Source organism: Anabrus simplex, chromosome 1, assembly GCF_040414725.1.
Source record: "Anabrus simplex isolate iqAnaSimp1 chromosome 1, ASM4041472v1, whole genome shotgun sequence".
In the NCBI taxonomy this organism is placed as follows: Eukaryota; Metazoa; Arthropoda; class Insecta; order Orthoptera; family Tettigoniidae; genus Anabrus; species Anabrus simplex.
In genome coordinates, this window is record NC_090265.1 from 1160127131 (window position 1) to 1160138954 (window position 11824).

Sequence of the window (11824 nt, forward strand, 5' to 3'; positions counted from 1 at the left end):
TTACTATGATAGATTCGGATACGAGAATAATGCATGTTTATTTTATTTTCATTTTGCTTTATGATTAGATGATTGGGAAAATGAGGGATTGATAAGATTAGTTGTTGTTCATTTATGCATGTTACTTAGTGTAGGATATTCCGAGTTTTCCATATATATATGCTATAAGGGCTAGATTGACAGGTTCATCTTAATACAACGTTAAATACGTATTATTTCATTTTATTTCGGTTATTCAGAGAGACAGGTATAGCTATTCTGCATGATGCATGATTTTACGGAAGCTGACTGAAGGAGCTGCAGAACGTCATTGTTAGAATAAGATCTTTGAAGTTAAGTTGGACTCTGTTTTGCCTGATGGTCTGCAAAGGACAAGAACTGAGTCTCATAATGTGGAAGGCCAATGGGATTTATGAGAAATATGAGATAAAGTTTGCATGCTGAATTATAATGTATTGGTGCAGGCTGATGGTATGTCTGACAAGAGAAAGAATATTGTGCAGATGTGTGTGCCTGCCAAGTGTCTTCTGAGTGTATATTGTGATCAGAATGGACAGTATTAATTCCAGACTATTGAGTCTGATGTTATTCAATGGTAAAAGCATGCTAAGAAGGAATGACTATACGTGAGTTTCCGTGTAGCCGGCGAAAGACGTTATCTCATGGCAAGCTGATTACTGGCCTTGTGTTTATTAGTAGGCGCGAATGAGACGATATTTCCTTGTGACAGCCTCGGGAAACAGAATCCAAACTTTAGCATAGTGTTGAGTTCAACATTTCTTTTCAGCTCGTGATCTACCCGGAAGTACATGACGGATGACCGCGCTGTTGAGCGTTCAAATGCAGCAGAAGGAGGCAATGTTGCCCATTGCTTTCTTCATGATATCAAGGGTTATTTATATGTTTTTCCCTTACAGGATGATGTTTTACCTTGTTATATGTGGTTGTATACCTTGTCTCGTTGTTTTAAAAGGGAACAGCCCGAGTGCTGAAGTATTGGTTGTTTATCTAGTTCTGTCCAGATCTTTTGCAGTGAACCGTGATTCACATTAGAATCTGTGTAGCATTTAAGACTCTACACGATATCCGATGTATATAGATGTGTTAAGTTTGATTATTTGAATTGTTGTAAATATAGTATAGGATATGCCCCTAGTATTTTGCATAACTTACATAGCGTATTCATTATTTTTCTTTTCGTCGTAACTTTTCTTTATAATGTAACTTTATTTAACGGTAGCATTTCGGCGACTCTCGTTTTAACTTAACTTTGGAAACCGTATCGTTGTGATGCGATAGTGTGTAACTCCATACGGAAATACCACATGTCAGTGTTTGCGTACACTTGTTGTCATACAATATAAACAATGGACTATAAGAAGAAGCTCAGTTTTGATGTATATAAGTGTTCTTTGTTGAACTTGATTTTGGATTTCAAATTTTGTCTTATCATTTAAGTAACGTTTTAACTTCCATTTATTTTCTATATTTTTGAGTTCATTTTGACATATTATTATTCCTTGATTTTAATTGTTTTCTCTTAATATGATCGGGGATATTTATCAATAAATCCATCTTACCCCCTATGATTGTTTCTCATTCATGTTATACCTCCATTTACTGTCATTGACTGATATCTTAGAGTAGAACTTCGACTTTTATCCTGACCCAACCGACAACCAACCCACACTCTGCCCAACCCTGAGTTAGTCGGATGTTCATACAGGAATGGAAGCATCGTCCTAGAGGATATTCACCCTTGGGTACGGTACAATGTCACTATACTACTTCCCTAAGGAAGGGGTCACAATACAACGACCAAAAAGTTTAAATGCTTGATTAATATTCACCGCCCTATTTGCGAAATTCATCCATATATTCGTACCCCATAAGGGAATTCACTCTGGTTAAGTTATTCTGAAATCCCGGTTTAGAATAGATATGGAGAATATTAAAAATTGAGTCATCGCGAATGTGAACGTTTGTGCAGACCATCGAATAAATATCGTTGCTGCGAGAGTAATACATTGTATCTGACAATGCACTTTATATGCATTAAACCCTTAAGACTGGTCACGCCTCCCACTTATACATGAAGTCCATAAGAACAGTTTTCGTTGTGTTCATTTTCCTGTGCATATTTATAAAGGAAAATGAACCTTGCCGTACCGTACTGTGGGAATTCATGCTTGAAGGACGTATTTATGCACTACCGAAGTATAAAGTTTTTAAGGTTCATTTTCCTTTACACATTTGTAGAGGAAAATGGAACACAGCGAAAATTTACCTGATGGACTGCATATCCATACATGGATAGGAAGTGCATTATCAGATACGCGGTTTTGCTCCCGCAGCGACGGTATTAGACGTGCAAGCCCTCCAGTGTGTACATAGCAAGGAAGGAGAGATACATTGTGACCCTAAAGGATAGCTCCCTTACATTCTCTATAAGTTCCATTGTTTGTATTTTGAACCTGTTGACACTAAATAACAAATTGTATACAGCATCCGAGGCTTGTGTGCGTGTGGCTGAGTGTCATAGCCACTGGTTTCTCAATAGGGTGACCTTGGTTTGAATCGCCACAAATGGGCAAGAAGACGATTGAAATAGAAAGTCACGTTCTTATTGTTCATGTACTACATAAAAGCACTCGTCGCATGACTATGATCTTAATACCGAGAGTGACGTATAGACATATATTATTCCGGCTCTATAAATAGCATGGGGAATTGGAGCTGTGGAATAAGAGTTTGATTCTGTTTATATAAAAGCCTGTTTGAATTCAACAGAAAGAACTCCAGTCAACGGATGATCCTGATACTATCCATGTTGACAGCATAATATCTACGTTTCGAGAAACCTCTTTAGAAACTCATTTAGTGTCACTGTCTAGGAATAGAAACTGCTTGTATTTACACTAGAATGAAAATAATAATAATAATACTGTAATATAATAATATTATTATTACTATGACACGCCGTGGTGCCGGAATTTAGTCCTGCACGAGTTACTTAACGTGCCTGTAAATATACCGACACGAGGCACCATCAAATACCATCGCACCTGCCAATTTGGGGTCAGAACGTTAGCGCCTCAACCGTCTGAGCCACTCAGCCCGACAGAGAATGAAAATCCAACACTTACATGAAAATTAAAGGTAGATTAATAATCTATTAAGGCATAATTATTAACTAAAATGATAGTTCACACGGAAAGTGAAAGGTTCTTCTAATGAAATGAAGGATGATATTAGAATATAGTGAAAAACTGATGTACGTCCTGGTAAATGAAATTATAAGTACCGTAGCAAGAATTCACAAATGTGCTCCTTAAAACATTCTAACGATTCCCATGGAAAAACAGATTAAATTTAATATTTTAATGACTGATTAGTACTAAAAAATCTAGAAATAATATGAATTTGGTGACACGATTAGAGAGTACACTTCACATCTCCATGGTAATTCCTTTATTTTCCTGCTATAATTCAGTAAAATTTGTTTAACATCATGATGCGTGGGTGTTTGTTTTGTGCAATATTGTTTACTTTGTAAATATGCCAGAGTAATTTATAATAACTGTTGGATTTTCGTTATCAGTTTGTGTTCCACTACCGTGTCATAAAATTTAGTTTACAAAAAAAAAATACAGACTTCTAAAACCATACATGATATTTCGTATCATTAGAAAGTTGGGGAGTTTTAATCCGTACCATGTTCAGTTTGTATGACGAAACTGTATATGAATATTCTTGGATTACGCGATGTTCTTCCAAGTGAAAGTTGTAGCTGCACTTTAACTTCAAATCTTTCATAACAGTGTCCGCACTGGTCTCCCAAGGGTATAGCAATAACACGTCGAAATATATAGTACGGATTAAAATCACTGGTCTGAATTTAGAACTGTCACCCAGGTAGCAGATTCCCTGTTAGTTGTTTACCTACCCTTTTCTGAAGTAGTTGGACATTGTTTGAGCATCTCTATTGGTAAATTAATCCAATCCGTAATTCTTCTTTCTATATGCGAACATTTGTCTCAAATTTTCCTTTTGAATTTCAACTTTATCGTATGAACTTTCTTATTTTTAAAATGTCCATTCAGGCTTACTCGGCTACTACTGTTACTTCACGTCATCTCTCCGCTCGTCCGACTCGTTGGCTGAATGCTGATCATACTGGCCTTCTGTTCAGAGGGTACCTGGTTCGATTCCCGGGTGGGTCAGGGATTTTAACCTTCATTGGTTAATTCCTATGGCTCGGGGGTTGGGTGATTGTGCTGTCCCCAACATCCCTGTAACTCACACACCACACACAATACTATCCTCCACCACAATAACACGCAGTTATCTACACATGGCAGATGCCGCCCACCCTCATCGGAGGGTCTGCCTTACAAGGGGTGCACTTGGCTAGAAATAGCCACACGAAATCATTATCTCTCCGCTGAGAATTCGAGCTGTTGGTCTCCGTACTTCCTAGTCTTCCCCGCCCATGGTTTGTACTGTTTTCGTAACATTAATATCTTGTTGGAAGGGACTCCCCGGCCAAGGCGATAAAGGACGTAGGTTCGATTCACCGTCAGGAAGTCGAAAATTTTCATAAACGAGATTTTCACTTCCGGAGGTGCATATGGTCCTGAGGTTCACTCAACCTACACCAAAAATGAGCGCCAGGTTAATTAATTGCGGCAAAAGCGGCCAGGCGTAGAGCTGACCCCATCAACTGTCGAGGTTATGGATAGTGGTAGCCTTTACCTTCCACCCCTCCAAGGGCCTTCTTGGCCTGAACGGGGCTGACTTTGCTTTTTTACTAACTTTTTCGAAATCATCCAGATAAAATCGTGCTGCTTTCTTTAGTATCGTTTCAACTTCTCAAATCAAGTAATTCTGGTAGGAGCACCATGTACGGATACCATACTCCGTTTTCCAATGATTTAAACTCCTCTTCTTTACGTTCTTACTACTTTCCATACAGTATTTGCATATTTCTCCATAGGTGTCAAACCGTGTCAAGATAATTGTTTTTTATTCAATATCAGTTTCCAAAAGAAACAGTCTTAGTTTTGAAAGGTTACATTTTAAACTCACATCTATATTTTCATTTCGCTTTTTTACTAAACAAAATTTGTACAAATTTATAACCATTTAATTAACTTTTTCTACGAGATTTCTCCTCAGAGCGGAGCTATTTGACTTCTCCCTCGCAAACTACGATTTATTAATGGAAACGCGCTTCTCAACCATGTGGATATTGACCTTAACTCTTGTCGTAATACACATATGTTATTCTGTACAAAATTGCTTGCAACTTTTGCAGACGTCCTGCTCTTAAACTAGTTTTACCGCAAAGAGGAGCTTTAAAGGAGAACAAGTCTTCTCTCATATAAGTGAACAGAGTAGTAAGAAGTCTCCTATGAGGAGATATTTCACAGTATCCTCTTCGACTAAGGTGGCCGGACTACAATATTAGTTAACAGAACATACATCAATTTATGCATTGTAATGTAAAATAATTAAAATCAGTTCTGTATTATATAAAAAAATTATTTAAGCAATGCGCATAAAATGACATAACCGGACAGCACAAATGAAATTTGGGTTGTGTTCCAGACCAGCGTTGAGAATTAGGTGTTGCTGCAACGTGCAGTACATTGAGGAATGACAAACAACGTGACCCGTGATCGGTGCTCAGTTATCGTTCAGTATGGCATCAATTTCATGGAGCGTTGTGTACATAAAAAGTAGCAATCATTCCTGAGAAACTGTGTAATATTACGTGCATTAATTAGGAATGGTGCATTCTATTTTGATATGAGGAGTCTAGTTATTGGATTATATTTTGTATTTTAACACACACTCACACACACAAACACACTGAGGAAACATCATTGATCATTGATATAGTACAAATCAGCATACTCATCATTGTAGGTTCACACCAGGTAGGCTCTGTTTCTATTCATTGGTGAATCAAAAGATAGTTACGAGGTCTATAAAGGCGAGAGCTCAGTCTTACGAGGGTTACTGAGAAAAACAGTAAGGGACAAATTCTTCTGTCTATGAATTTAGATAGGTGTTAATGGGTGTCCTAATGTAAATTCAGACGAATATGGGAGCGGTGGGTAACATACAGGTCGGTGTAAACTGATACTCCATACCAGACTCAGTTAATTGAAGTCACACGTGGACTCATCAGGACAGACATCGCATGTACAACGTACAAAGGATGTTGATAATGGTGTCACAACAGCATAAAATGAAACAGAAATAAAATCCGTTGTATCAAAGTAATATTCAATTTCGACCAGCAAACATTACGAACTTGTGGAACACTCGCTAGTCTGAGACTATCAGAGTTGGAATTCAAGAGAAAAACTGGGGGAAATATTCGTTTACAGGATGGGGAATTAGGGATTGGAATAATTTACCAAAGGACATGTTCGATAAATTTCCAATTTCCTTTAAACCACATAAGAAATGGGTGATAGATCTAAACGCAGATCAGTGGTAACATTGTTTGATTGACTGAAATCTTCGGTTGAACAAAGTGAATGTGTTCTTTATTCAGTATTTCCACACTATTACAGCAGAATGATTTCAGACAACAGCATTTCTGCTTCATCTTCACCAGAACACAGTATTATACATAAATACCCTCCCCCCCCCCGTAGTGATGTGGTTAGCGCTATTATTCGCCGTATTGGGAGGCCTGATTTAGATCTCCGGTAGTATTATCACCAGTGCTCTTGTATTGTAAGAAATGTATCTGTAGTTCACTTCCATTGCGGGTGTACCTGAGAAGAACTTCAACTACTCGGCGAATACTAGAACACTGATTTCATCAACCTCAGTAGTATAACGGTTAGCGCTATCAACTATCGTCCTCGGAGGCCCGGTGTTCAATTACCTGGAATGGACAGAATATTAAGACTGGCAGAAGGGCTGGTATGCAGCAAAAAAAAAAAAGTGGCCTACATGCAGCTCAACTACTGTACATTGAATGTGTGCCTGAAAGGAGCCACACAACCTCGGAACGAAGACAACAATAATAATAATAATAATAATAATAATAATAATAATAATAATAATAATAATTTTCTTTACAACTTGCTTTGCGCCGCTCCAGCACAAGTAGGTTTTATGCTTACATTGGGACAGAAAAGCGCTAGGAGTGGGAAGGAAGCTCCCGTGGCCTTAAATAAGATACAGTCCCAGCATTTGCTCTTGTGAAAATGAAAAACCACAGAAAAACATCTTTAGGGTTGATACTATCTCCCGAATGCAATCTAACAGTTACGTGACCCAAGCTGCGGAGCCACTCAATCGTTAATAATAATAATAATAATAATAATAATAATAATAATAATAATAATAATAATAATAATAATAATAATAATAGTTTTACGTCCCACTAATTACTTTATGGTTTTCTGTGACACTGATGTGCCGGAATTTTGTCCCACAGGAGTTCTGTAACGTACAGGTAAATCTAACGGAAGGAGACTAACATATTCGAGCAGCGCCTTCAGCCGAGATAGAACTCGCCAACTTGAGCTCAGAAGGTTGGTGCTCTATTGCCTGAGCTACCCACTCCGGAGGAACAAACACATGAAATTACATTTACCTTTTTACACTTAATCACAGAGGGCATTGCTCAAATGTTTTAGAAGATGACAATCTGCCCCAAACTATTCAGTATTGAATCCTCACAAAATGACTTCTGTGGTACTGTCGTCTTAATATTCGCGAGGTGCTGTAGTGTGATCGATGGCAATAGAAGGTGTTTGAAAGTGACAACTCCTCATCATTTTTTTTTCTGACAAGTTTAGGAACTCCTTCAGGATAAATATCTGACATGCGGCGTCTTTTAAAATATATAGCAATTAAAATTAAGAGTATAACATTAATATTATTTTAATTCCTAATCCACGAGTCGAAAAATACCGTGACAGACGTATGGAAAAAGATGTACTCACTTCGAAGCAATGGTAGTCTTCCTATTATATTTTCTAAACCTAAAGTAATATCCAGTGCAGTAATGAAGTATTTTACGTACGTACGTTTGAGATTTAACCAAGAATTTGATATGTATTCACCATGCCATTGTCAAACTAATTTCATATGGACGTATTCGAATATCAAGTCCTCAAGGACAATTACGTTTACAATTATGTTTATGAACGTTCCCATATTTTTTCTCCTCTCCCTTCGTGAATACCTATGGTTGACTACCTACTAAAAAGAATAGTACCACGTTTGAGGTTCGCTTATTTTCAACAATTAACTCCTCCGTGAACAAAATTGGTACGACAAAAATCAATGTCCTTGCATTTTACTAAGACTATGATTCTCATAGGACAATAGTAAAATAAACTAATAATAATAATAACAATAATAATAATAATAATAATAATAATAATAATAATAATAATAATAATAATAATAATAATAATAATAATACAATATTCACAATAATTAATGAATGGATTTTTAGGTAGCAATGGATTAGATCCGATCGAGGTTGAATTTTTCCCTAGCTTACACTTTGAATGTTTTTTCTTACACCTTAGGGGCACTGTAATTCAAAACTCAGACTATTTATGTAATTATGTTTATGGAATCGTTATAGTTGAAAAAGAAGCCTTAGAATGATATAAATTATAATAAAATCTATCATATGAAGACAAAGAATTCTGCTCTTTATGTATAATTTTTCAAGAGTTCACCCATTATTTATTATTATGATTATTGTTATCAATAATTATAAAAATGTTTTAATATTGTTTAAGAAGTACTAGTGGAATTATTCTGAGACATGAGGATTCGTGAATTTTACACCTCAGGAGTTCCATTCTGTCGGATAATCCTGAAGACACCAGACTTCGAAATGCCAGACTAGAGTTATCGACCTGTTCCGCGATTGGACTGTGATGTATGAGTTTAGAAGGCTAGCGTGCAACCAACCGAGCTCATTGGTGTTCTTAAGTACTGTGTGAAAGTTATCAATAAAATTTGAAGTTTTTAGAAGTGAGTCATTAGGTTACCTTGACATTTTCCCACCTAAGATTCTGTCCATAATGTGGTGGAAAATATTCAAGTACCATATGAATACAAGTTTGATTGGAAGGTATTAAATTGCACTTTAATAGCGGAACGGACTGACTTACAAGAATATCACGATTTATTCACTTCCTTTCGTTAGACTACAAATGGACACAGCGTGCTCATAATGCTGGAAATACATTTCATTCTCCCTTAAATCACTCCGTTGTCGACTATCGTCGTTTGAGTGATGCTGTCGTCATATTATATTCGGTTCAGTGGTCTCACTCATAACATAACTTCTTAGCCCACAAACTCATCATGCCTAATCTAATATTGCTAAACTTAACACGGGAGGATGTATTAATACGTTATGACAGACTATATTGACATACTATTCTGTCATTTAATTCGAATTACTTAAAAATGAAACAGCAGGAATAGTCTCAGAAGGCATGCCAGAAATAAGATCTCATACAACATATTTATTCGTTTTACTGTGTGACAAGTTGGTATAAACAGGTAAGTGATATTCACAGAAGTGTGTGACTATGTAGCTTACATGCTGATATTTGAAGTATGTACTATGCTACTAAAAAGTAATTTCTAGCGATAGACGATGCTACAATCTATTAAACTCTACTTCGAATATGAATTTTGCAGACGGATATGATTTAATAATACAGGATTTAAATTGCGTTACATGTATTATACGATGTATCTGTTATATCAGGATTAACATAGTGATATGAATTAAATTTATCTACATGTACCTGAATATAAGATGAATCGCTTCTCCCCAACATGTCAAAACGGGCTATTTCACGGGATAAAATTACTAATAGTAGTGCGTATGCATATCATTTTAATTGCTTCGGTAAAGAAGTTTATTTTACGGATACCGCATATAGCTGAATTTCTAATTAATAAAATTGTTACCCAGAAGTTTCATTTTGTACTTGAGTATTCAAATCAAGTGAAAATTTAGAACACTAATTTCAGTATAACTGAAAACAAACGTGGTTTTTCTTCAGAAATATACTAAGTTCATTGAACTATAAACCCAGTAAACTGTTGAATGTAAAGGATTGTATCACTCATTTAGGATATTGTATTTCTTGGAGTATTTTACGACTTTACAATCGATTAAATATTATGGCACGAATTAAACTTCTCAGCTTCTTCCAAGTTTGTTACCGACTTTTACTGTACAAATTATCAACTGAAGGTTAGTACGTAATTACATTCAGAATGTCAAGGAAAATAACTAGATGAGAGGGTTATTGAAGACTCTTTAAGTTCAGTAGAACGACTTCGACAACATCTTAAATAGAACTATTGACCGTAGATGCGTGAATGAACCGATCTTTCTGTACAGGTAAAGAAATGCTGACGAATAATATAATTTAACACGAGAACATTAGTGTTGATAATATGTGATAACGATATAATAATCCTGAGGATGAACAGGAAATTATGTCGGTACTCACCCCATGTTACGAGTGTATACAGCAGTAGGTGGAGTAGTAGCGCGTGCGGTGCGGTCTGCATAGCGGCTGGGAGCACAATGCGCTTCCCGAGACTCGCGCAGCCTCTTTATTGTGGAGCTTACTGCTTCACAACGGCGTGACACAGCGCACTTCTCGACGCAGCTCTACCCATGAGAGATCACAGTTGTCCTTACCATTCAAGTTATTGGAGTTCCACAGGCAGTTGCACCGGCTAGGAACAGGGCGCTATCAATCGAAGGTCATCATTGAAAATCTATTCTCTTAAAAGTCTATAAGAAATCGATGTTTATGAATTACTTTTATTTATTTGATTTTATCGTCACATCAGCACAAAGTAGGATGACATAAGGAACGTATAGTATTGCAAAGGTAGTGGACTAACGTACTCACTAATCTCGTGTGGGCCGGGCTGATGGGCTCAACTGGTTAAGGCACTGGCTCTCTGAGCCCAAGTTAACAGGCTCGGATCAACGCTCAATCCGATGGTATTTGAAGATGCTCAAATACGTCAGCCCTGTTTCAGTAGAGTTACTGGCACGTAAAAGGATTCCTTCGGGACCGGCACCTCGGCGTCTCCGAAAACCGTAGAATTAGGACGAAAAACAATAACATTATTATTATTATTATTATTATTATTATTATTATTATTATTATTATTATTATTATTATTATTACTTTTCTGTGATACGGAGGTGTATGATTATAGACCGCGGGGTTTCCGTTAACGATCTCCACAGTTCTAGCTTACAACTACAATTCCGTGTAGGCTGTTATCCCAGAAATTTTAAATTACTGTTGCACAAATAATGCTGGGGTCCACAATTGAGAACCATATTTGGACATGACCGATCCCGAGTATTATTTAAATATTCAATTTCTTCCGGATTTTCAATCGTTTGAATAACGATACTTGTATGAAGTATGAGGGTGTTGTTTCATTTTGACCGAGTGAATTGTTTATTATCCACCTCTGTGGTTAGTGTGATTAGCTGACACTCCCGGAGGCCCGAGTTCGATTCCCGGCTATGCCACGAAATTAGAAAAGTGGTACGGGGATGGAAGGGGGTTAACTCAGCCTCGGCAGGTCAACTGAGTAGAGGGGGGTTCGATTCCCTCCTCAGCCATCATCGAAGTGTTTCTCCGTGGTTTCCCACTTCTCCTCCAGACAAATGCCGGCATGGTACCTAACTTAAGGCCACGGCCGCTTTCTTCCCTCTTCCTTGTCTATCCCTTCCAATATTCCTATCCTCGAACAAGGCCCCTGTTCAGCA

At 37.1% G+C, this 11824-nt stretch overlaps 1 protein-coding gene across 1 annotated transcript in view; it reads right to left on the minus strand.

The window, feature by feature from the left end:
- The window catches only part of LOC136858343 (kielin/chordin-like protein), a 158486-nt gene extending 147864 nt beyond the window's left edge, over positions 1–10622 (minus strand). The window contains exon 1 of the mRNA XM_068225538.1: positions 10533–10622. Coding sequence (XP_068081639.1) covers positions 10533–10593 — 61 coding nt within the window. The 5' untranslated portion in view covers positions 10594–10622. The remainder of the gene's footprint in view (positions 1–10532) is intronic.
- Between the last annotated feature and the right edge of the window lie 1202 nt (positions 10623–11824).